General features: G+C 41.7%; 2 protein-coding genes across 3 annotated transcripts in view; one reads left to right on the top strand and one right to left on the bottom strand.

Annotated features, from left to right (window-relative positions):
- RGP1 (RGP1 homolog, RAB6A GEF complex partner 1) overlaps window positions 1-27533 on the bottom strand; it is a 1859064-nt gene that overhangs the window by 1420673 nt on the left and 410858 nt on the right. The gene's annotated exons all lie outside the window — the stretch shown is intronic.
- Window positions 18236-27533, top strand: part of GBA2 (glucosylceramidase beta 2) — a 2751058-nt gene continuing 2741760 nt past the window's right edge. The window contains exon 1 of the mRNA XM_044078535.1: window positions 18236-20583. Coding sequence (XP_043934470.1) covers window positions 20426-20583 — 158 coding nt within the window. The 5' untranslated portion in view covers window positions 18236-20425. The remainder of the gene's footprint in view (window positions 20584-27533) is intronic.

Raw genomic sequence — 27533 nt, 5'->3', positions numbered from 1 at the left:
TAAATCACCTTATATTATTTTTCGCAAAGACAGGGTAACATTACAGACTAACCTGTCTTTCATGCTGAAGGTGGCTACTGAATCCAATATTAATCAATCCATTCAGCTTCCAGTCTTTTTTCCTAATTACTCTGACCATGGTGAATACTTATTACATATCCTGGATGTGCACAGACAGTTGTGGTTTTACCTACACAGAAAAAAATATTTCAGAAAATCCAACCAGTTATTCATAGCTTTCTCCATAAACAGACAAAGTCAAGCAGTTTCTATATCTAAATGGATCTCTGTTATTTATACAAGCAGGGGTAAGGAACTGCCTTGGGTCCCTAAGCCCCATTATGTAATATCAGTGTCTACCTCCACATCCTTTCAGATAGAATGGCCATAGACGTAATTTACTCTGCTGCCACTTGAGCTTCACCCCCATACCTTTATGTCTCGTTACAAATTGGACATTGTCTCTAGAAACAGGGCATCCTTTGGTTCCATGGGGCTCCGGCATATCCCTCCTTAGGGCCTTCCAAGGTCTGTATGGTAGATGGGGACTCTAACCCATTTGTGAGGAATAATGAAATGGATAATATCAGATTAGAAGTTATGCACTTACCATAACTTGGCATCTGTGTTGTCTAGTTTCATTATTCATCATGTTCCCACCTGCCTTCCCCCTTCCACTTCTAGAGGATCTGTAGATCTGAGCTTAGAATACTTGGGGGTTCACCGCTTGCCTTTGCTCTGTTAATTCAAGGCATTGACCATAAACATTTTTCTTTTCCTAGTTAGGGGATTGTCAAACTCGATCTGGGAAGGTTCTGGTGGTGTGGAATTGTGGGAGAGGGAGGAGCTTGAGCCCTAGATCTTGCATTGAGACTTGTGCCAGTCAGATCCAGGTCTGAATCAGAGTACCCCATTCGTAATGAATAATGAAATCGGATAAGACAGATGCCAAGTTATAAGTTGGTAGAGTGGCCTAATGGTTAAGGTGTTTGCCTTACAAACACAAGGTGCGGGGTTCGAGTCTCACAAGGGATAATTGGCTAGGCTTAAAATGGCTCGCAAGGGCAGGCAGTTAGCTTAGCACTAACCTATGACCATGTCTTTATAGGGTTTGGGAGGATGGCCTACTGGTTAAGGTGTTTGCCTTACAAACACAAGGTGCAGGGTTTGAGTCTCACACGGGATAATTGGCTAGGCTTAAAATGGCTTGCAAGGGCAGTTAGCTTAGTACTAACCTATGACCATGTCTTTATAGGGTTTGGGAGGATGGCCTAATGGTTAAGGTGTTTGCCTTACAAACACAAGGTGCAGGGTTTGAGTCTCACAAGGGACAATTGGCTAGGCTTAAAATGGCTCGCAAGGGCAGTTAGCTTAGTACTAATCTATGAACCTATAAGGCATTCTTTAACCTATGAACCTATAACCTCAGCACTGAAATAAATAGGACATGTTGGAGGGACAGATTCATAACCCAGAGGCTCCCTTCACTCTGGAATAAAATCCCAGTCCAGGTTAGGCAGAGTCCCTCATTGACTCTCTTCAAGAGGAATCTTGATGAGTGGATGGGAGATCGTAGGTTTACCCCGGGTATCACTTCTGTGTCACTGTTAGACAGAGGCACAGTATACTAACCTCGAAAAAGGGCATAGCAAAATTAATTAAAATGGTTGGTGAAAGCCAAACACACTCTGGCTAGGCTTATAAATGTCCTAGGGCAGATAGCCTAGTTTGAACCTATAAACTTCTAATAATGTTCCTCTGGCTTCCCTCAAGATTTCCATGGCATTCTTCAAAGATACCTTTTTGCTACGTTCTCAGTTCGGAATCCAGTTCCTCCTTGAGATTTGCCTTGGGTTTTGCTTGACCTTGCAGGCCCTCTATTTGAACATTCAGCTACTTCTGACTTGAAGCTCTTGTCTTGGAAGACTGTTTTTCATGGCTGTTACTTCGGCAAGGAGGGTTTTGGAGTTGCACTCTCTTGATTTTTCTCCTCCTTATTTGGTGTTCCATAAAGACAGGGTTTGTCTTCATACAAACCATTCTTTTCTGTCTTAGGTAGCTTCCAAGAATAACCTAAACAGTTCTATTAATCTCTCTGTTTTTATCGCAATTTCTCCAACAAAGGTGAATACCTGCTGCATTGTTTACTTGACATGCATAGGCAATTGAGATTTTATTTGGACCGTACCAAAGCCTTCAGAAAATCCTGTCAGTTATTTGCTTCCTTTTCAAAATCCAGGCCTGGCTTACCTGTATCTAAAGTGATTTCATCCAAGTGGCTATCAGATTCTATATTGTTTGCATATTCTTTGAAAGGTTAGACCCTTTTACACAAACCAAAGGGTCGTTTTACTAAAGCTTTGGTTACTTCTACAGCTTTCTTTTCTAGAGTATCTCTGGATAACATTTATGCAGCTGCTACTCGGATGTGTCACCATACTTTTGTGTTACATTATAAGCTAGGTATTAATTGTAGATACAGGGGTTTGTTTGGCTCCACTGTGTTGCGGAATATCCTTCCTTAGTTCCTCCCCAGGAATTTTTCATGACTGGGGACTCTGTCCCCCAGGTTGAAGCCAGATGGAACAGACAACATCGGATACAAAAGTTGCGTACTTCACTATAATGATAGACCTGTGTTGTCTGTCTCCATCTGGTTCAACCCCCCCCCCCCTTCCTGCCCCTGCCTTTGTTGGTATGGCAAACTTCCCATTCTGTGATGGTCAGATAATGAAGGTCATCCATTCCTTTTTTTTTTTGAGTCCTCCTTCCCCCTTGGTTAGGGAAGTTTTAGTGTATGTTGGAAGTAGCTGTCAGAAGGCAAACTCAATTGAGTTCAAAGACTGAAGAAATTGGTCGGTGTCAAATCTGGAGACCCTGAGGTTGAACCAGATGGAGACGGACAACACGGATCTACTGATGTTCTTCGTGTTTTACTGTTGCAGTCCTCACCTGTGGTTTATCCCTGCTGTGGTAGCCCTCGGCCAGCCTGAATACCAGAGTCAGTGTTTTTCTGCATTGGCTGCTGTCGCTTGCTGCCTGATGTCAGGTCATCAGTGCTATAAAGGAGAGCAGCTGATGCCATTACGTCAGTCTTTCTTGCTGTGGAGCCCATAGCAGAAGCAGTTCGCAAGTGTGCCGGTCAGTCGCTATCAGAATTTTGATTTACAGCTGAAAACATCTAAAGCTAAGTACCCCATTGGGGATCCTTTTTTTCTTGCACTAACCAATGTCCGAAAAAGTTAACAATTGTCTCGCCTGTGGAAAGCAAATACCACACCAAGACTTCCACTGATATTGTGTCACTTGTTTAGGCCCAGATCACTTTGTCCCACCTTGCCGGTTCTCTGCCCTTTTTAATGCGAGGACCATTCTTCATAGAGCTCTTATTGTAGCCAGGTTTTTTCGTCTTCTGTCTTCACATTCCGAAATGGCATCAGTCAGCCAACCACCCATAGACAGTCTGAAGAAATGTAAGGATAAAGATAGAGATAGACCACACAAGGCCAACCCTTCCAACAACTCTACTGCTTACCAGGTTGTCAGTTCTCCAGAATTCAGTGAAGCGCTTTCGCAAACCCTGATGCACGATTTGATACCTTCGCAGGCCTCTACCGAGACCCTTTTTGGAGTGCAATATGCCACAGAAATATTCTTCATCTTCCGAGCCTTTGGTTGTCTCTGTTGGATCCAGAGCGGTGACACAGGCACCGGCTTCCGAGGAGGCCTTTCACAGTACAGAGTGAGAAATCACCGATTCCAGACAAAAAAACGACATCTTCTCTTCCGACTACCGTTCCTGTCAGACAGATGGATTCTCTTAGGCCTAGAGGCAAGGCCACTCCCAGGCAAATGCCCTCTAGCCACCATGTTACTCCTGCTCCTCCTCTCCAAACTCAAATGCCTAAAATGGCAGACGATCTTATCACCCTTATCAGGGGTAGTCAGGCCACAACTTCTACAAGGTTAAGAGACCTTTCTCCTGAAATACTAACAGAACAGGATTCTGAGAAGTCTGATTATTCAGATTTTGAAGAGGAACAACCTCTGACTGCATGAGGATTCAGATGCAGAGGAATCCATTCCCTCTGCCTCCCCATCAGAAGATCTTTCCTGTGGGGAAACTCTTCACACCCTCAGGGAACAGTTCCACTGGGAATCTCAGGACTTCCCACAATCTAAGAAAAGACTAAGAGAGTTTCTAGACCTTCCCCAGCACAGAGCCTTGGCCATCCCTCCCATCTTAGAGGTGGTTGATGATGTCTTCCAGGAATCCAGTTTAACTCCGGACGCCCTCCCACCTTCTCCCAGATAATCTGATCGGTATTACAGAGTACCGGATTCTCACAAATACCTGTATAGAAATCTTGCTGCAGACCTGGAGGTCATTGCACAGGAACCTAAAGGAGCTAAGGCTAGTTCTACTAAGAATCCTACTCCTTCTGACAAGGACTATTATTTTATTTCTATGGACAGATGGGGTAAAAAAGTATACACCTCTGCAACCTTGGCTATCAGAGCTCTCAACTGTCATTTTCACATGTTAAAATATAAATAACACACTTTAGAACTGTTAAAACAAAAAATGTCTACCTTTTCTGACTGTGCCAGTTCGAAAGAATTAGCAGATTTACTGCACTCTGCTTGTCAAGTGGCTAAACACTTATTGCACTGTCGATATGAAGCCCTAGAAGCCTCAGGCAGGGCAGCAGTGTCAGGATCTGTCATTAGGAGACATGCATGCTTGAAGGAACAACCTCTCCCTGATCATGTCAAATCTAAATTACTTAATGCACCCCTGGATAAGGTCTGAGTGTTTGGAGAACAAGCAGAAGAGGTGCTTAAAAAGATGGAAGACCATGCAAAATCTATGTAAACAGTAAAATATTTCCTTCAGGTACAACCTCCTACGTTCAGCAGGAATTTTCCCTCAAAACACTGGTCCTTTCCTGCACCTAGCAGACAGGGGCAAGGTAAGCCTCGCAGGGACAGACCACCCAGACTGCCACCCCAAGGACAGCAGAGAACCAAACAGTGGACCACTTCCACTCCAAAGGCAGGGATTTCTAAGCCATCCATCTATGGCAAAAACTCTCAATTATTCCCTCTCCCCCCTCTGCCCTCTTTTCTCTCACCAAAAACTAGGAGGAAGGCTATCCCTCTGCAAAGAAATTGGCTTTATGTGACAAAGGACCAATGGGTCTTAAAAATCATTTTTCAGGGATACAAATTCTCCTTCAAAGAACTCCCAATTCTAAGAGGGTACCCAGACTTGCCCCCAAATCAGTGGCCAGAGGCATTGAAACAAGTCCAAACTCTCAGATCAAACAAGCAAAGGCTTTTATTCCAGACTGTTCTTTGTTCCCAGAAAAGAGGGCACTTAGCGCCCCATCCTGGATCTATCCATTTTGAACACCTTCCTAGTGGTCCCCAAATTCAAAATGCTAACCTTACAGCAGCTGCTGCCTATGCTGACAAAAAATGCCTGGTTAGTAACCCTAGATTTAAAAGATGCCTACCTCCACATCCCCATAAGGGAATCCTGCAGGAAATTCCTTAGCTTCAGAGCAGGCTCAACACTTTCAATTCTGTGCGCTACCCTTTCGCTTATCTACTGCTCCCAGGGTATTCACCAAACACTTTCAATTCTCTGCGCTACCCTTTCGCTTATCTACTGCTCCCAGGGTATTCACCAAATGCTTAGCCCTGACCATAGCCTTCTGCAGACAGAAAAACATACAAATTTACCCTTATCTGGATGACTGCCTCATTCAGGCAGACTGCAAAGAATAGCTCCTCAAGGACCTCCTCTTTGTCAAAACCCTCCTAACCTCCTTCGGGTACACCATCAACAAGAAGAAATCAAAGAAAACACCCTCCAGGAAGATCATTTTCTTGGGAGCACTGCTGGACACAGCATCCCAAACGGCCTTCCTATCCCCAGAAAAGCAGAGCTTCCTGCCTCTCTATTTCACCCAGTTGGCTTCCAGAAGTCACCTCACTGCCAGATGTTCCTGCAAGCCCTGGGGTACATGGCATCTTGCATCCTTCTAATTCCTCTGGCCAGGCTTTACATGAGAAAACTTCAGTGGTACTTAAAGAACCTTTGGTGGCAGCACTCTCAGCCTCTAGAGACCTCTCTCCCTCTGATCCCCTGTATAAGGGCCGAGATTTTGTGGTGGGCAGTGGCCTGTGCCCAGAACAAGGGTCTTTCCTTCACCTTTCACCCAACTGGGCCAACCATTACCACTGACACCTCAGACATAGCTAGGGGCACTCACCCAGAAGGCAGGTGTACCCAAGGTCTCTGGGATGCCCAGCACCTTCCCTTACACATCAACCAGAAGGAAATGATGGCAGTACAAAAGGCTCTGACTTCTTTCAAACCCCATCTCAAGCCCGGGGCTCTCCTTATCAAAACAGACAACACCACAGTAATGTGGTACATCAACAAACAGGGAGGGACCCAATCTTACCCTCTGTGCAGGCTAGCCATGAACCTCTGGCTGACAGCCTCTTCCATTGGCACTACAGCTGATAGACCAATACCTACCAGGGATCAACAACACCCTGGCAAACCACTTAAGCAGAAACATATTGGACCCCCACAAATGGCAGCTCCACAGAAAAATCTTTTTACAAATCACTCAGACATTGGGGACTGCGGAGGTGGATCTCTCTGCTTCTCATCTCAACCATCAGTTGAAAAAATTCTGTACCAGGTAGCATCACCACCTAGCGTGGAAGGTGGATGCATTGACCTTCCCCTGGAACACTCTCTTTATGTATGCATTCCCTCCTTTGCCTCTTATTCCAAAGGTACTGATCAAGATAAGGGAGGAGAGACCAAAGGCCATCCTCATTGTTCCAGATTGGCCCAGACAACATTGGTATCCCTTACTGCTCAGCCTGACCGTACAGCCTCCCAGGCAGCTTCCCCTGATCTCAGACCTCTTAACTCAGGTGGGGGGAGGAATGCTGCAACCAGATTTGCAGACTCTCAAACTATCAGCATGGCTAATACTCTAAAGGCAAACAAGTCGCCTGTTAAGCAAACAGGTCCTAGATATTATCACAGAAGTCAGAAGGCCCAGCACCAGAAAATCTTATTCAGGAAAATGGAAAAGATTTTGCTCCTGGAGCCAGTCCAGAGGGGGCAATACTTCACAATCTTCCATCCCTCTTATCCTGTACTTCCTAGCGAAGCTACTTAATAGCGGCCTCTCCTTCTCCTCTATAAAAATTCATGCCTCTGCCATTTCGGCTCATTTTGATACAGGACAGTCCCTGTTCTCCCATCCTTTAATTAAACAATTTCTCCGAGGGACTTCTAATATCGGACCTCCCAGAAGGCCACCCACTCCAGCCTGGGACATGAATTATGTTTTGAAAAAACTAACTTTATCACCCTTCGAACCTGCTGCTTCAGCAGAACTAAGTTTCCTCTCCTGGAAGACTGCTTTTCTCCCTAGCTATCACTTCAGGCACTGATGGCCACTGAGCCCTTCATCATCTTCCATGCAGACAGGGTCTCCCTGAGGACTAATCCCTCCTTTATGCCCAAGGTGGTATCTAATGTAACTGTCAATCAGGCCATACATCTACCCACCTTCTTTCTTAACCCTCAGAACAAGGGGGAAAGAATTCTGTAGTCACTAGACGTGCACAGACAGCTCAGATACTATCTTGACTGTACTAAACTCTTCAGGAAAACAGACCAACTACTTGTCAGCTTTACCCAGGGGCAGAGGGGAAGCCCATTTCAAAATGGATATCACACTGTATCCATTTCTGTTGCAGATTGCATGGGAACCCCCCCCCCCAAGTTTATTCGAACCCATTCCACTAGGGCGGTCTCCACTTCCACAGCATTCCTCAGAGGAGTTCCCACCGGGGACATCCTGGTAGCTGCCACCTGGACTTCTGTTCATACCTTTACCAAGCATTACCACCTACCTCTGTTTTCTAAGGCTAGGGCCGGGTTTGCCTCTGGGATTCTACAGGGCATGCTGACCCATTCCTAGGTCTCTTACTAAGCCTACCACCCCTCTCCTCAGTTTTGGGAATCCTCCCACAGGTGATGACTGCAACAGTGCAACATGAAGAACATAGTGCAGTTGTGTACACTTACCATAAATGTTGATGTTCGAGTGTATTCAGTGTTGCAGTCCTGGTTTTCCACCCTCCTTCCCCCTTATATCTTCTTTTTTTGTCTGTTTACTGTCTGTTTATTTTAACTGTGGAGCTTTTCTCCCTGGGCCTCCGCTGAAAATGGACCTACGTCCAGTCGGACACTCCCGGTCAACAAATTTAAATAAATAAATAAATAAAAATAAAAATGTTTAGGGAGACACAAGTTTCAAAAGTTGGCTTTTAGCCACCAGGACCACTTTACCATATTTACTTGGGCCTGTGATGGGTTAGGGCAAGAAAAACTGATGTAATGGCATCTGCTGCTCTCCTTTATAGCACTGACGACCTGACGTCAGGCAGTGAGCGACAGCAGCTGATGCAGAAAAACATTGACTCTGGTATTCGGGCCGGCCAAGGGCTACCACAGCAGGGATAACCCACAGGTGATGACTGCAACAATGAATACACTCGAACATCTACATTTATGGTAAGTGTGCACAACTGTACTTTATGGTGAGTACATAACTTTTGCTTTTTTTAAAACAGAAATACTAGATTTTATAATTAAGGTTGGAAGAGAAATGGAAAACCAGAAAGGAGTAAAAAGTAGAGCATGTAAAGCAATGCTAGATTTGAGATGACAATACATTAAATACAAAGCTAAAAGGAGCATGGAGTGAATGGTTCAATAAAGATAGTACAGATGAGCAGTGAGTGGAAATATGGCTTAATCTTATCTGTGCAACTAAATCAAGACAATTTTAGAATTTTTACATAAGGATTTGCATAAATATTTTTACACCCCTATGAGACAGAAGAATGTTCCTGTAGACAAAAAGACGTGTTGGAGATATGATGGCTCAGAAATAGATTCTTGGGAGCATATATTCTGGGACTCTGAGGAGTTCCTTCAGTACAAAAATGACTTAAATAACATGCTAAGCTTTGTACTTGGAAGCTGTTTTAACCACAGTACAGAGCTGTTTTTATTAGTTGGTGTAAAATGACATGGGCACTGAAGAAGTGAAAAGCATTGCTATCTTTAGTATTGATAGTGGTCAAGAAATGTATACATAAAAAATTGAAAACTGAAGAAAACATTAATAAAAAAGATGAAAAATGCTGACAGAGATTAAAAATGAGACTGAAAACCACTAGAGATCAGAAGCAGAAAGTTATATTAAGAAAATTGGCTGTATGGGATGCTGTATTAGAATTTGAGCTTGAAGGGGGTGTTGACATGGAGAAAAGTACCCAAGATCTGTAGCTATTTAATAAAGTAGACTGCAGTACAGCGTGAAAAATCACTGGTCCAGTTGATAAGATATAGAAGGGTATAAATAAAATAACATAGTTATTAATTAATTCCTGATCTCATATTAGGTTCTAAGTAGTTAATTTGTGTGTTTAACTCTTTTTGTTTAATGAACAATGTTAAGTTAAAATGGCGGGGGGTTAAGCTGACTGTGATACTTTGATATGGATGCTTAACACATGGCAGTTTATTTATAATTGAATACAAACACTGATTTTTGACATGAGCTTGCTTGATTAGTACTGTGTGTACATGTAGGTTCATAGGTAGATACTATGCTGTTGGTCTGCAGATTATTGTAAGCCTAGCCAATAGCCAGAGGTCACAATCAAACTCTATACCTTGTATTTGTGAGGTAAAGACTTTAACCATTATTCAAACTTTTACACCCTTAATTATAAAATGGTTGTATCAGTAATCATTGCAAAATAATAAGTGAACTGTACATGATGAATGCATCAGTTACAAAGAAAAATGCCGTTTATAAAGTATTTACATTGCTCAAAAAATCTCAGAGATTAAGACCTGTGGTAGATAGAGTTAATTTAGTTAAGTATATTGGCATTTTTAGAAATTGTAGAGATTTTTTGGCATATTTGTTGTTAATAGTATACGTTTGCCAGTTTATATGCTAACAGTTGAAGTCACTCACAAGAAAGTGTTTAGTTTAATTGATAGCTTTTCTAACTGGTTAGGGTTTTCTGTACACTATGAAGGTTCATAGGTGTGTGCTAGGCTAATGGCCCTGGAGCCTTTACAAGCCTAGCCCATAGGGTTACCATGGCATTGTGTCACCTGATTTTAGTTCCCAGTGCCTCTGTCAAGTAAAGCCACTGGAGTGATCCCTGGGGTGAATTTTCTATTTCCCATCCATTCATCAAGATTTCTCTTGAAGAGGGCCAGCGAGGTGCTCTGCTTGACATGTACGGGAAGGCTGTTCCATAGCATGGGCAGCAGTCTCTGGGTTATCAACCTGTCCCTCCCACATGTTCTGTTGATTGTGGTAATCAGGTTGAGGTCTCTGTAGCATGTGATGCGGAGGGATTTGGATTTCATCAGATGTAGCATTTCTACCAGAGCTGTGTCAGACATGGCTTTGTAAGCCAAACAGAGATCGCCTCGAAGTAGGTGGTATGAGACAGAGAATAGTTGGAGTTTTTTTTAGTCTGTCCATATAGGGCAAATGTTTAAGGCCTAGGATCCTCTTTGTGAGGTACTTTTGTGGCCTCTCCAGTTGTTGCAGGTGTTTAGTGAGGTAAATGCCAAATGGGGCATTGTACTCGATGATTGGCCTAATGAAGGAAGAGTAGAGGGAGACAATGACCTCCTTCTTCCTGGATGCAAAACCCTTAGTAATGAGATGTACCACATTGAATGCCTTTCTGACCACAGTGGCAAGGTGGTGGTCAAAAGAGAGGTTTCTGTCAATATGTGTTCCCAGATCTCTTATAATGCCTTCTGTGTTCAGTGGACTACCATCGATGTGATAACACATGGGAAATGGGTTTTTCCCAAAGGGGATGACGACACATTTTTTTGGCATTGAGCTTAAGGCCATGGTTCTGACACCAGTCGTTGGTCTCAGTGAAGCCTTTCTGTAGGATGTCAACATCACTTGGGGAGTTAATAATAGTTCCTAACTTGCAATCGTCTGCAAACTTTGTCAGCTAGAGTCCCTTCATGTTGGCCTGGACTTCAGAGAAGTAGATAGCAAACAGGTGAGGACTCAGGACCGAACCCTGTGGGACTCCACTCGTGACTGGTCAGCAGTCTGACTTGGAGTCAGCTACTTTCACACTGTAGATTCTACCTGTGAGGCAGTTTGAAACCCACCGAGTGATAAGGGGTCATTGATGTGTTGCTATAATGTGATCATTTTATAATGTAGCTTTATAATATAACTAGGTCTTCAACCCATTGGAGATGCGTATCATGAGAAATGTGAGAAACAATGAGGTTACAGATACTCCTCCACAGTTACCTGTGGATTTGTATTTATTTACAATAGCTGCTGACATCCTGTAAATGGTGCACCAAGCTTGCAAGAGGGCAAGATTCTGTTCCCAGTAACACTGCCACACTTCATCAGTATATATGAGATACAGATGCAGATTTTTATTTGTTTATTCTTTATCATTGTTAAATTAAAATATTTATATAAGTTCATAGGTAGGTACTAGGCTATTGGCCCTAGGGCCTATATAAGCCTAGCAATAGGTACCCTGGCTTTTGCCACCCAAGAAAATTATTTTCCTGTGCCACTGTTGAGCAGAGCCACAGAAGTGATTCCCGGGGTGAATTTACTATCTCCCATCCAATCATCAAGATTTTTCTTGAAGAGTGCTAATGAGGAGCTTTGTTTGATATAGATAGGTAGTTTGTTCCAGAGTATGGGAAGTCTCTGGGACAGGAATCTATCCCTCCAGCATGTTCTGTTTATTGTGGTGATGAGGTTTAGGTCCCTAGAGAGCGTGTAGCTCGTAGGGATTGGGATTTCTTTAAGTGGAGCATGTCTAAAAGCTCTGGGTTTGACATAGCTTTGTGTGTTAGACAGAGATTGCCTCTGAGTAGGTGATATGCAACGGAGTAAAGCTGCAGTTTTTTGAGACGGTCTGCATAGGGCATCTCTTTGAGGCCGGTAATCCTCTTTGTGAGGTATTTCTGTGGCCTTTCCAGTTGTTGTTGTAGATGTCTTGTGAGGTACATACCAAAAGGGACATTGTACTCTATAATGGGTCTAATGAGTGACGAATAGAGGGGAACAATGACCTCTTTTTTCCTGGATGAGAAATCTTTTGTGATGAGGTGTGCCACATAGAGGGATTTCCTGACTACTGTGGCGATGTGATTATCAAAGAAGAAACTACTGTCCACCTGTGTCCCAAGGTCTCTTATCACACTTTCGGTGTTAAGTAGACTACCACCTATGTGGTAGTTCATGGGTACTGAGTTTTTACCAAAAGGAATGACAATGCACTTTTTGGCATTGAGCTTGAGGCCATGGCTTTGACACCAGGCATCTGTCTCAGCAAGGCCCTTTTGTAGGATGTCCACATCTTTTGGAGTTTTGATTATGGCTCCTAGTCTGCAGTTATCTGCGAACTTAGTTAGCCAAACACCTTCTGTGTTGGCCTGTACTTCAGAGAAGTAGATACCAAACAGGAGAGGACCCAGGACTGAACCCTGTGGTACTCCACTTGTCACTGGTCTGAAGCTGGATTTGGAGTCTGCTACTTTCACAGTGTGGATTCTGTCAGTGAGCCAGTTGGCAACCCATCTTGTGACATAGGGATTTATACCTAGTTTATCTATAATTCCAGAGTGGGGGATGGTGTCAAAAGCCTCGGCGAGATCTAGATAGGCTGTGTGAACCACCTTACCCTCATCTATGGCTTTGGTGACTGCTTCAAATAAGTCTATCAGGTTTAGGAGACATGATCTGCCTTTTACAAACCCGAACTGCGTGGGGTCCTGAGTTTGGAGATTACCAATGTCATTGTTTATAGGTTCCATGATGATACGCTCCATAGCCTTGCAGACCAGGCTCGTTAGGCTAATGGGGCAGTAGTTTCCGGGGTCTGTGGTGGCTTCCCCTTTGTGGAGTGGGATAACTGTCGCTGTGCGCCATTCAGTGGGCACATAGCCTGAGGTGAGGCTATGATTGAACATGGTACTTAGGTGGGGTGCCAGTTCGTTCTGTAGTTCATGTAGAACACAGCCTGGGATGTCGTCAGGTCCCATGGATGCTGTGTTCTTGGCTTTGGATAGTGTGTTTTTTACCTGTGCAGCCTTGATTACAGGAACTTTGCATTCTTCTGGTATAGACATGGGCCCTTTAGGGGATGACAGAGAGGTAAAGTTAGCACTGAACCTATCTGCCAGGATCTTGGCAATATCCGTTGGTTCTGTATATTTAGTGCCATTGTGCTGTAACTCAGAGCAGATCTGAGTGTTGCCATTGAGATTCTTGACATAGCTATAGAATGCTTTGTGGTTGTCATTAGAGTCGGTGGAGGTTTTGTTTTCATAATTAGCTTTGGAGGATTTTATGAGGGATCTCAGCTTCTTATTGAAGCTGACCAGGGAGTTTCTCCAATCATGGGATTTTACTCTTTTTTTGCAACAGTTTCTTTCTTCTGTTGTAGAGTTTGTTTATGGCAGGGGACCACCAGATTGGCTTCCTTTTTTTGGAGGATAGCATCTTGGTTCTGTTAGGGATTGCATGATCCATGCACTCATGTAAGTGCTTATAAAGTGCATTTGTGTAGGATTCAGCAGTCATACCTCTATTGTCCGTCAGCATGGGTGTCGTGAAGTTTGCCACTTCTGTCTTAAGAAGCATGAAGTTGGCTTTGGAGAAATTTTTTACTGTGGTTTCCCTAATGGGGGTGGGGGAGGGATGTGGATGTCTAGGGTGATTAGCTTATGGTCGGATCTGACCAACGAGGAATTGACCTCTGGTGTGGAGCCCCAGTTGCCTATGTTGGTAATAACCAGGCCTAGGATATTGCTGCCCCTGGTGGGGGTGTGGATAAGTTGATTCATGGCATTGGAATTTATGAATTCCAGAAAACGTTGAGCATAAGAGTTGGTACATGAGTAGTTTTCCCAGTTAATGGTAGGGTAGTGAAATCGCCCATTATTAGGGTGTTAGGTTGTACCCTAATATTTTCCAGTGTATTAAGAAATGAGGAGTGGGAATCCTGGGACATGGTGGGGGATCTGTAGCAAGCTACAATTTGGATTGCGGTCTTGCCCAGAGTTAGTTGCACTTGGATAGTCTCGGATGCATTATGCTGAGCAACTAGCCTAGAGGTGTGGATGTCCTTAATGAATATGGACACGCCTCCGCCTTTAGTGTTTCGGTCCAGGTTAGGTGGCCGAAAGGTGTGGTATGAATTATAGCCTGGTAATGCAGGGGTACTCTCTGGAGCCTTGAACCAGGTCTCTGTCACTGCACAGATGTCAATGTTCTCCATTTTAAGGAGTGCCTCGAGAGAGTGCATTTTGAGGTTTAGACTTCTAGCATTGAGTAGCAATACCCTCAGATTCTTCTTGCCTGTACCTGTTAGGGTGGTGAATTTGTCATTTGAACCTTGCCTAAAAAGGCACTATAGGGGTGGCTAGAGCCTTAGCCAGTATCCGGTATCCCAGGGGCGACAGGTGCAGGCCATCTCTGGCAAAGCATCGTGGCTTGTCGATCATGTCATCCCAGGCAGACAGATACTGGATCCCCTTAGAATGACACCAGAAGCTTAGCCAATTGTTGAAGTCAGTCATTTTGTCCTTGTATTGTGGTATCATTCTGGGTGATGGCAGGATGCTACTCGGGGCTAGGGTCATACCTGCCTGGACTACAAGATCGGACAGCTCCTCCATGTCCCTTTTCATGTAGTCCAAGGAGGTACGTCTCAGGTCATTCACACCAACATGGACAATGACAGAGTCATATTTTTACTTGTTGTGGAGTGACCTGAGTGCATGCGTTATGTGGCAGATCCTGGCACCCGACAGGCAGCTGACAGTAACTTTCTCCTTGTTGAGTGGAACATCAGTGTGCTTGACTATAGAGTAACCTATGACTAGAGTGTTGGGTACGTTGTTATGCCTTATGGGCTGTGGTTGAGTGGCACACTGAGTTTGTGGGCTATGTGTCATTTGGGTTGTGTTGGGGGGTGGAGGTTGCTTGTGTTTCTGCTTTGGAGGTCCCTGTTGCTTGGGCAGGTTTTTACTGAGAGCCTCCATGAATGTAGGTGTGTGTTTTGTGTTTCTATGTGTGTGTTTTGGTGGTGTAGGTTTTGAGGGACTATGTGCTGAGTGTGATGTGGTGCAAGTGTTTACCTTCTCCTCTTGACTGTCTAGTCCAGTCTTGGGTGAAGAGAGCTTTGCTTCCAGTTTGGCTATATAAGTGCATCTCTCACAGGTTGTAGTGTTGGGTGGTAGGAGGAGAGGGTTGTCTGTGTACATGAGGCAGTTACTGCATTGCCCCAAGATGCCCAGATTCATCAGGTAGACAGGAGAAAACACCGGGGGCTGACCCTTAGACATGCCCGGATAGGTGCTTATTTGTTAAGTACTAGAAACTGTTCCTCTAGACAGTGAGGAAAGTTGAAAGTTGAGTGCTGTAGTAATTTGTAGCTTTAGTGCTTACAGTAATTTCTGAACAAGTGCTGAAACAAAAAACTGGCTAGTTCTACGAAACAAAATTAAGCTAGAAAGCTTCCCTCCAACACAGAAAGGCTTGGGGGCCTAGAAGCCTACAAATAGTCCTGGACACAGCAAATCTATATCCAGGCAAGAGTACCCACAGGAAAGGCAGGAAACAAGCTTAGAAAAAGTTTTTTTTTTTTTTTTTTTTTTTAGTGGAAAGAGAGAAAGGAGTAGCAGAAACTAAGCTGGTTGGCCTTCTCAAATGTTCTCCCTATACTGGGTAGAATGAGGTAATGACACTAGACTGGGAGGAGGGTCCCAGATCAAATTTACAGTAGGGGCGGGCAACTGCAAAGCCACCAACTATAAAAACGGGGAGGGAGGGTGGGAAACAAACTGCAGAATGTTTCTCACAGCTGAAAAGCAGCTGTGAGCCTTTAAATGAAGGTTTTAAACAGCTAAAGGAGCCTCTAGAAAAAAGAGTTTAGCTGCAACATGTTATCAGAAACAAACAACCCAACAGATGCTTAATAAAAGTGGACAATTTCCAGTTAATACCTCACACACAGTGAAACTAGCTAGAAAAATACACAGTACACAAAGTGCTATAAATAACAAAGAAATAAAGAACAAAATAAGCAAAAAACATATGACTTGGAGATAGATCCTAAATTTGTTCAACTTACACAAAATAAATCTGTACAGCAGTGCCTCCAATATTGTGTGTTCAATAGGTAATACTTTTTTGTCTTCCTCTACTGAAGCATTTTTCCTGAATCTGTCTGCAGCACTGTTCAAAGTACAGTGGCGGATAAGAGTTTTGATGTTATTTGATTTCCTGACATCAGTCTTCTGAGCTATCTTTGATTTTGCTAAATATTTGTTCCTGTTCCTTGTACTTTATCAGAAAAAAAAACTGTTGACAATTACTATCTGCCACAACTTCCAGGTATTAGTTTCATACTTCTTGTTGTGCAAAACATTCATGTTGATGCAAACCCTGCTTTTTTGGGGAACTGGAATAATATGATTTTGTGCTTTTGTCCCCTCATTATTTTTGGCTTTGTATAAGATTTTTAGGCAAATAATTTGTGTGGTATGCCTTCCTGTTCATATGTAATAAACATGTTAAGGTGTTAATACCCCAAAGTTGTGCTATAAAATGCAGGTGTTCATGATCTGCACTGAAGTGCTTTTCTGGGCATTTCTGTTGGTCAAGCAATATTAACTTCTTTCCACTGTAACTCAAGGAGCTGTAAAGCTGGGTAATGACAAATTAATTGCCTTTAGTAGATTTGGTATAGCTCAGTAGCGGTATCCTGATTAAGGCAGACCATGAATATTCTTTGCTTGCAGTTATCTCCAAGATGTCAGGTTAACTTCATAAATATAAAAAAATGCTTTGTGGAAGTAATACTAAGGAATGGATTGGATCCATTACCTTGCAACTGTCCCTTATTTGACTTAAATTTCAAGTTTAGCTGTCCCTGTTAATCCCTACTGTGAAATTAATGATTTTTGGAGAAAAGTGATGAGTTACATGTTTGTTTTACTTCAGAAAATGTATATCAATTCATAATCTTATTATGTCAAGGTCTCTAGTTAAGAGCCCTAATGTTTTGAAAGTATACCTATGTCTGGATTTGTCCCTGCTTGGTTGAGAGTTATGATTGGGCTACCCTATGGTACTGTACAGAAGGAGGTAGGTTACCACCTGTCCCTCTTTGTGAGTTTGGGCAGTTGTGTCCCGAGAAAAAAAAAAACACTAAAAAATGCCAAATGTCCTGAGATTTTATGACAAAATATGTTTAAGGTTTCTTTAATAGTTGCATAACAGTTATTTTGTATCTGTTAATATTATATGGAATTGCATAAGTAACTCAAATGCTACAAAAATTAACTTTTATTTGGACAAAAAAGTGAATTTCTGTCCTTTGCACTGGCCAAGGGTGTGTTTTATCCTGCAAAATCTCACATTTCTACAAAAAATGTCCCTCTTTGGGCATTTGAAAAGGTGGCAACCCTAGAAGGAGGTGCAGGGGCATTTGGCAGCCCCCTTGATAGATATCCGTGGCTCTCTTTCACTGGCAGTAAGTTTGTAATCCCAGAGTTTCATTATTTTTATTTTTCAACTTTAAGCTTTTTAATGTTAAAGTATATTAGAATAACAGTTAAGACACGTGCAAAGCACTTAACTGGCACAACCCCAGCGTGAAGTCAAACAAGTCGACTTCGCCTACACCTCTGGCGAAGTACGCCCAAAGAAATTGTATAATGTCAACCTGAACTGTTTGTCACTTATTAATAGTTCCCGGATTGTTCCGTTTATGTCCGTTTACGTCATACAAATCCAACAAGAAGCAGAGCCCGATTTATTTCCACTACACGAAGGTCTTTTGATGTTGCTTTAGGAACAGCACTTTTCTTATACTATGTAAAGTTAGCAAAAGACCTGTACAAGAAACCGTAATTGGATAAATTAGTCAAACGACAGTAAACATTTAGCGTGGCACAAGTTTATTTTACAGGCTCCCTACCCTTATCATACTTCTCAACTGTCCAGATGTTCACGTGATATTTCTGGTCTGTTCCTCGTAAAATCCATGGTTTTCTGGAATTTTGTTGTAAATCAGTGAGGAATGAATTAGCTAAATAACGACAGGCATTTGAGTTGCAGGCTTCATATTCAGAAAATGCATGGTAATACAATGACAAAACCTTTTAAAGTTGTCCTTATTTTGGGGCTGTTGCCCCGCCCCCCGCCTTGTCCATATCTTTTCTGCTAAGAGATTGGGAGGTGTGACCCCTTTTTATTTCGTTTCTGGGTTATAAAGACTAACCCGTAGAAGCTAAAGGCTTGGACAATGTTGCCCATGGTTTGAGCTGTAGTCTGTGAATTACAGCGTTATTAACATGACTTTATTTTTCCCAGGTAAAATAGCTGGTTGGCCGAACGTTGAACTTTACCACACAGTAGCAGCTTGTATCAGGGATTCTCTCAAGAGTAAATAGAGGTGCTGCCGTTTAGTATAAAAGTTCCGTTCGTGAATTTAGGCGGTGGTATTTTGTAAAGTATGGCTGCACTGTGAGCTTGTTATTGCTTGAATTTGTTGGCTTGCATTAACAAGTACATTAATTACTTGTGCAAGACTTGCTTTTGATGTACTATGCGATATTCTCCTCCTGCTTACTTGTTGTCATGTCTTTACATTTATTTGGCTCCTCTGTCTTCACCAGTAAAAGGTTGTGTGGTTGCAGTGAATACCCAAATGTGTCACCGTCCAAGTATGCTATTGTAAGCCGTTCAAAAAATTGACAACTGGCACAGTTACAAGTACTTGCAGGGTTAGTAAGAGGACGTTATACAACTGTGCCTCTTTTTAACTAGTAGAAACATTTCCTGATCCTGATAGGAAAAGCATAGAATATAGACCGCTTTATAAAGCTTGTAATGAATGTTGTTTTTTTTTTTCACTTGGAAAACAATTCAGTAGTGGTATCCATTTCGGCTAGATTATGCTGCAATGAGTGGTAAAGTTTAGGTGACCGCAGCAGAGGAGGAAAAAAAAATAGAGACAAAAGTTATTAAAGATAAACAATACATATAAGGGAGTTGCAAAAGTAGTAGTGCTGGGCTGACGGACTCATGAAATTTGACAACTCAAACAAGGAGCTGTAATATTACTGATCCAAAACAGGAACACTCCCTTTTTGTTTTATTGAGTTCTTGACGCATTCATGTTTTGATAAATCAGCTATACAATAAGAAAATTATGTTTGGAACATCTGTGTGACTGAATTGTTTGGTAGGGTCATGTAGTGCTTGATGCATCCCTTTTCGTCGTTTGAGTTCTATGTTTTAGTGTATTAGTAGACATAAACGATATCACGTTTGGCCACCATGCTAGCACATGGGTATTTGTATCTTGTGAGGATTTAGAATGGCTACATTCCCTTTGCAGTATTTGTTTCACTGCATCCACCTTTTTGTGAACTTTCTAGTTTCTTGTTAACAGTGTTCCATAAACTGTACTGTATTGCTAAGCAGAGAAAACAGTTTTGGTCGGTAAAGTAGATTTACCTAATTTTCACATGTCTGTTTTGTGTTGCTAGTACTGCATGTAGTCAATATTGCTGTTTGTTTTATTATTTTGTTACAAACTTGATACTTGGTTTCATTGGCATTTTTCATTTATGAGCACTGGTGGTAGTGTCCTTGGATGATCCAGCGTCTAGATTTCTGCAGTAGATTGTTAGTAGTAGCTGAGCTACTTCGTGTGTACATGAATGTTTAAGAAGAGCCCCAAGAAGTGGCTAATTTGCTGTTAGTAGTATTGTCAAGTTAGAAGTTGTTATGCAAGTTTCCCAGTTTGTGTGCCTTAATGTTTATATTTCTGTATGCTTTTCAGTTTGTATTGTTGTTTGTGAGATGATAGCTTATGTCATGATGGCCACACATGGCTCAGCCCAACTTAACTCTTCCTGTACTTCTTCCTTAACATTAGTATATGATCAGCCCTTCCTTACGCTGTAGTGTGGTATTTACCAAAGCAAAGTCCATTTGGAGTAAGGAGCACCTTTATTCTGAACACTGCAGGGACTGACAGCAGTGTTTACCATTCATATTCTGATAGTTTTACAGTTTAAATCTATGCTGTTTTAATTTCTCCTTTAATGTGTTGTTTTTGAGAATCATCAAGGCACTGGGATTTACAGCATTCAAAGAACTTAGCTTTTGCATCTGCCTTACTTTCCTTTACCGTTCAGTGGAAAGCCAGTTAGTTTTATAACAGTTCATTGGATTCACTGACACAAGTGACCTTAAAAATGATGAACATGTACACTGGCAGTTCGAAAGGAGTCAGAGTGCCAGAGTTTGGCTGGAGAATCTGCTTGGCACACAGGTTCGAAGAAAAGAGGAAACCATTTAATGTGAGCAGTATTTCATTCTGTAGTCTTATAGACAATTTCGGCCTAGGCGTAAGGTGAGTAACCTGTGATAATAGTTAATATTTAAACTAAACATATAAAAAGTTATTTGTTCGTTTGTACTGTGACACAGTTTGTTACTAACAGATTAATGTCTGGCCAGCTGAAACGAAAGCTGTAAAGCATGCATTTTTTGAAGGTACGGTTTCAGTGTTTTTTTTTTTTTTTATACCTGTTGCCACTTTCTGTGTTGGTAAATCAGCAGTTAGATTGGACATTGATAAATGTTGAATCCCTTTCAAAAATATTAACAAACAGTTATGTTTGTTCCCCCAAAACATATGCAGCATTTGAATTTTTTTGTAATTTTATGTATGTTTTGAGTTGTCTTTTCTCTTAGCGTTTTAACATTAAATTCTTTTGAAAAAAATATTAATTTTATGAATTCTTTTTAAGCTCTGAATATTTTGTTCTAGTTTCTCTACACATACATATAGAACAGGGAGAAGTGCTGATTTTGAGATATTTGTCATGTAAGTAAAGCAAGAACAAGTCAGACAAAATTCACAAGTATATTAAAGTTCTGCTCATAAGATGAGTGAAAAGACTGTTAAATGACCAACAATTCATTGTTTATTTTGACACTGGTATCGTGACACCAGTAGTTATTTTGTTTTCGAGTGTAGCTTTTTTCACTTTTATTCTCTTTTCACATATAACATGGTGGAAGTATATATAGCATTTCAGTACACTGTAAACTACAATGATAACTGTATTTAATTTAGTTTTACTCTCTGATTGACTGGGAGCCATTATTGAATCCCCAAATGATGTGGATACTCTACAAAAGGGCCTTACAGAAACATATGCTTGGTGCAAGAGACATGGGTTCAAGCTCAATGCCAAGAAATGTATAGTTATCCCCTTTGAGAAAAAACATGTACCCATGAATTGCCACATAGGTGGTAGTACACTAAAACACCGAAAGTGTGATAAGAGACTTAGGGATACAGGTGGACAGTAGTCTCACCTTTGATAACCACATTGTCAAAACAGTCAGGAAATCCTTCTATGTGGCACACCTCATCACTAAGGGCTTTTCATCCAGAAGAAAAAGATCATTGTCCCACTGTACTCATCCCTCATTAGACCCATTATAGAATACAATGCCCCATTTGGTATGTACGTCTTAAGACATCTGCAACAACTAGAAAGGCCGCAGAAATACCTCACTAAAAAAATCACAGGCCTAAAGCAGATACCCTACGCTGACCGCCTTAAACTCCAGCTATACTCTGTCGCATATCGTCTACTCGGAGAAGACCACTGCTTAACATACAAGGCCATGTCAAACGCAGAGCTGTTGGACATGTTACACTTAAAGAAATCCCAATCCCTCAGAGCCACACGCTCCAGGGATCTAAACCTTGTCATCACAATAAACAAAACATGCTGGAAGGATAGGTTCCTGACCCAGAGACTCCCCATACTCTGGAATAGACTGCCCATACATGTCAAGCAGAGCGCCTCTTTGGCCCTCTTCAAAAGGAGCCTTGATGGATGGGAGAAAGGAAATTCACCCCAGGGGTCACGTCCGCCGCCCTACTAGACAGGGGTCCAGGAAAGTAAATAGTGTGGGAAGAAATAGCCAGGGAATTGTTATGGCTAGACTTATATAGGTCCTAGGGCCGATAGCCTAGTACCAACCTATGAACTAGTTGTGTTAACTTTTTCCGTTATAACACAGTTCAGCCTTGCACAGGCATGCCTTGTGGGGTTTCCAACAAATGATAAATGCAGTGTTATGAAATTGTTTTAGTGTAATTTTTATTATTTAATTTTTATTTTCATATTTAATATTCTAAATACATTATTTTTTATTATACAATGACTGGCCGGTAGCATTGTAAAATGAGCATGCTGATTGGGCAGCCCAACTAGCGTGCTCGTTGAGAATATAGAACGGAAAAAGGTCCGGTCGCCCGGACTTTTTTCCGTTGATATATCCTTTAATTTTAAGGGTTTAAAAAAAATGTAGCAGCAGAGATCTTCTTTTCTCCATTGCTTACTTTCCCGAGCACGGATGTACTGGCTATGCGTGGGAACGCAAGTTCCAAATGCATGCGCAGTACATCAGCGATGGCAAAGCAGAGCTGTCCAGCGGTAGAAGGACAGCACGGCGCTGTTATACAAGGACATTATTTAAGAAAAGTAAGTATTTTTTTTCTTAAACACTGTCATTGTATAATAGCAGTAACCCACTTCTGGGTGTGGGTAATGCTGGATTTACCCACGGTTGTCTTTGTTTGGTCACTCAGGCTTCGCCCTCATGACCAAACTACACTAACCGTGGATAAATCCAGCATTACCCACACCCAGGCGTGGGTTATTGCTTAAATACATTATGTATGGTTAGTTGATTTACCTTTTGTTCAGGATTTATGTGACATTTTGATACTGTACATGCAACAGTTGCTCTTCTTCCCTTCTTGCTGCGCCAGCTCACTACACTTTAACATATTTAAGGTGGGAGTCTAAACAGGTTGTGTCATTTTATTTTTATTATTTATTTTTATTTTATTTTATTTTTATTTTATTTTACATTTGTTGATCGGGAGGATCCGACTGGATGCATGTCCATTTTCAGCGGAGGCCCGAGGAGAAAAGCTCCAAACATAGGTAACAAACAAAAAAAAAAACAATTTGAATAACAGTGAAGTATATTTTACATTCAAAGTTAGAACATATATTGTTCTTTATAATTTATCTAAAATGGGAGAGGATTTAGGATAGTAAGGAGAAGTAGGAGAGTCATGTGTGAAGACAGTTTGTCTAATCTAAAATCTAAGAAAAACGGCTGTGTCAGCATACAGGATATATATCAAAGTAGTTTTTATTGCATAAATTACACAAGCGCTTTCACCCTAACTTAATTGTAGGGCTTTTTCAAGTGTTTTTAACAATTAAGTTAGGGTGAAAGCGCTTGTGTAATTTATGCAATAAAAACTACTTTGATGTATATCCTGTATGCTGACACAGCCGTTTTTCTTTGATTTTGGTTTAGATTTTACGGTCTGTTGTTCCACTCATTTTATTCTAGGTTGTGTCATAGAGTTTACTGTGGAAGCCTAACAGAGAAGGAGCGCGCACTACTTTCAAGTGTCTTGCTTACCCTTTAATAGCTTATTTAAAATTACTCTGTGCAATGTTCTCACTCTGATTTTATCTTCTGCTACGTTTCTTACTTTAATATTCTTTTCTGCCTGATTCCCCTAACAGAGTAGCTCATAACATTTTATTCAGCTAGCTACTCACCACTGATAAATAACTTCTGGCAGGCATCTGGGAACTCACCGTTTCAAGTCAGCACTTTACAAAGAAAGGTAAAAAAGGAAAGGGGCTGACTTTAGCCACAGTAACCCTACTGCCAGTAAACTTGCATGTAAGGACGCCCCCAATCTGTTATTTTACTTAAACTGAGTTTTAGTAAAAAAAAAAACTGCAGTTATTGCCAATACCCTAAAATAATAAAACTTTCAAGGACTGAAACGTGGCTTAAGGGCATCCACATTTAAAGGAATCTTCTCAAGCAAGAAGACATGCAGCCATCTACATAATATTGCGCACCCCCCTCTTTCACAGATTCTTTGAAACTGTATTATTTTGTCTTTGCATTTGAGCAATTAAAAGTAGTAGATGCTACTCAGCAGACCTCAGCTGGATTTGAGCTCCCTCCTGAAAAAGACCCTTCAGTTGTACTGATTTTGTGCAAGGGTTGGGTCAGTGTGGGGCAAATTCAAATCCACTACACTCAGGCTCATTTCACACCCCTGTATCATTTTCTGTACTTTCTCTAAGCCCCCATAACCACTAAAAATACAAACCCAGCTTGAACCCTTGTAGTTCTAACCCAACAATTATCCCATCCACTCTCTACATCACTTCCTTTCTTTTTCCAGGCCACTCCCCCACTTCAGCATTCATGATCAATCCGTACAAACCGAACCTACATTCAAAAGAATCCTTACCCTCTACCTTCTCTGACTTACTTTCACCACCCATTTTGTAACACCCCCAATCCCACACAGTCATCCACTCAAATCTCAAAATCTAAACTTCACATACTCTTTGGTTAATGCCATACCTCTTTCCACTAAGTAGGCACTATACTTTTATGTACCAGCATTTTATTAATAACACAAACAGTGACCCACAAAAGCAAACCACATTGTATGGCCACCCTTTAGTCTTCACTTCTTACATTACTCTCTGGTATAACTATTTCTGCCTTCTTGTCATAAACTCTCTCCTAGCTGTTGACCACTGGTGCTTGTCACATCTTTACAAAGCAACCTTCCCCAACACTTTTCACCACACAAAACCATTCCCAAGTAAGATCCCATCCTGCATTATCTAACACATAATAAAATACGGTAGCAGCCTAAATAATCTGTAGTTTTCAGTACTGACAAATTGAATGATCTAATTCCTCCTTACACATGTGGATAAAAAAAATCATCTCTTTTTTTGTACATTTGTCTTGTCAAAGTATTGTCTTAAACATGAGCATTAATCTAGTCCCCCACCATACTTGTGGCTCAAAATGGCAACTTAAATAATACCCAAGCAGACATTTGTAACATCAGCATCCCCCAACACCTACATTAATACTTCTCTTCAATGTCAAAGTTTGACACTGTTCTCAGCAAACCAAAACATTTAAATATATGCCATTGAAATGCACAAAGAATTAAGCCCTGGTTTCAGTAATAATGTGGACATTTTAGCTGGCTAAAAATACCTGTTCACACACAGCGGGCATCCCAGTGGTGCAGCAGTTAGCATTGTCGCCTCACAGCAAGAGGTTTTCTGGTTCAGTTCTCAGCTAAGATGCCTTCTGTGAAGTCTGCATGTCCTCCCTTTGTTCGCTTGGGTTTCCTCCGGGTGCTACGGTTTCCTCTCACATTCCAAAAACATGCGTCTGGAGAGTTTCTCCGTGGGCCTCTGCTGAAAATGGGCTCTGTCCCAGTTGGACTTTTCTGGTAAACACGTTTAAATAAATAAATTTATGTACTTTGAAGTGTTATTTTACCATTTATTTAGATCTTTCCATCCATAATTCTCCTTTTCTCATTTTTGCTGATGAGGTTAGGGTGGGTCTTTAAAACAGTGGCCATCATCTAAAGCCAATGGAAGAACAATGTTACAAGTGAAAAAAAACATACAACTAAAGACTCTTCCAATTACAGATAGTTCAAACAAAGCAGACAAAGTTCCATATTGGAACATATTCACAGTAAGCATGTGTAACCACTTTAAAATTCTTTTTGCTGTTTTCTACATCCACCACCTTCCTGTATAAACTATTTGTCTGCTTTATCAGATAGCATCCTGTCCTATAATACAAAAATCCATCAGTCTTACAGATTCATAGACTGTTACTAGGCTGTTACTAGGCTAATGACCCAAGGGGCTTTTCTAAGCCTAGCCAAGTTTTCCCAAAAGAATGATGATGTCCTGCATTCATCATAGGAAGTTACTAGGCTGTCTAGCCGTGTAAAAACCCAAGTACCCTCAATGACCATATTTAGATGGTCATTAGCAGAGCAACTCTGCGATCAGCTCTGACTGCCCCTGTCCATGAGGGATGTAGGTGCCACCACCGGGATGAATTTACGGTCACCCATTCAGTTGTCAAAGTTGCACTTGAATAGGGTCATTGAAGAGCTCTGCTTCACATGGAGTGGGAGCTTATTCCAAAGGAGCAGTAATCACTGGGAGATATAGCTGTCTTTCTAGCATGTTCTGTTAATGTCACAGACTAGGTTGAGATCCCTGGAGAAAGTTATTCTATTCTTGTCCCATTTAATTTGCGGATGTGCATCAATTCCATTAAGGCAGGGTCCAAGACTGCTCTGTAGGCTATGCACACGGTGCCTCTCAGCAACCTGTATGATACATAGTATAGTGACAGGGCTTTCTGTGTTTCTATGTATGTCAGGTTTTGGAGGACCTGGATTCTCTTGGTAAGAAAGCTCTGTGGTCTCTCCAGTTGCTGCAAGTGTCTATTGAGGTACATACAGAAGGGAGCATTGTACTCAGTTGGTGGTCTGATAAGAGTCTAGTACATTTCAGCTATAACCTCCCTGGTCTTGGATGCAGTGCTCTTATTTATGAGGTGACTCTAGCAAGTACAGATAGGGCGGCGTGATTTTTCTGGTTCATGGTCAGGGACCTGTAGCTAACGATGTGGAAGGGTATTTTTCCTATAGTTAATTAGACCTGGAGTAACTCAAAGTTGTATTGTTTCAACAGTCTTGAGGTATATTTGAATTTAATGAAGATGGATACATTCATTTTAGGGTCTGAATGTGTGAAAGGCATTGTAGTCTTGTACAGCTGGGGTGCTGTCAGCAACCTTGAACCAAGTTTCTGTGACTGCACAAATGTCAACATCTTCCAAGGTGAGGAGCGCTTCCAGGAAGTGCAGCTTACTGGTTAAGCTCCTAGCATTAAGCAGCATGACCTTGAGTTTTTCTTTAGTGTTTCTCTTTACGTTGGAAGTTTTGTTGTTTGGACATTGTCTAAAAAAGGTACTATGGGGGAGGCAAGCATCTTTGCCAGTGTCCAAAAGGCTTAAGGAGACAGGTGAAGGCCATCTCTGGCAAAGCAGCGTGGATTGTCGACCATGTCTTCCCAGGTAGACAGATACTGGATCCCCTGGAATGACACCAGAAGCTAAGCCAGTTGTTGAAATCAATCATTTTTTGTCTGTATTGTGGCATCATCCTTGGTGAAGGTAGAATGCTGCTTAGGGCTAGGGACATACCTGCCTGGGACACATAATCTGAGAGTTCAGTTATGTCTCTTCATATTGTCCAGAGACGTACATTTCAAGTCATTCACACCAACATGTATTATGACAGTCATAATGGTAATTGTTTCTGAAAGACTTGAGTGCATGAGTCATTTCATTGATCCTGGCACCTGACAGGCAGCTGAGTGT

Source organism: Protopterus annectens, chromosome 1.part1, assembly GCF_019279795.1.
Source record: "Protopterus annectens isolate FY-2018-M chromosome 1.part1, PAN1.0, whole genome shotgun sequence".
Classification (NCBI taxonomy): Eukaryota; Metazoa; Chordata; order Ceratodontiformes; family Protopteridae; genus Protopterus; species Protopterus annectens.
Note: the sequence above shows the minus strand (reverse complement) of the source record. Positions and strands in the feature narration are given on the sequence as shown.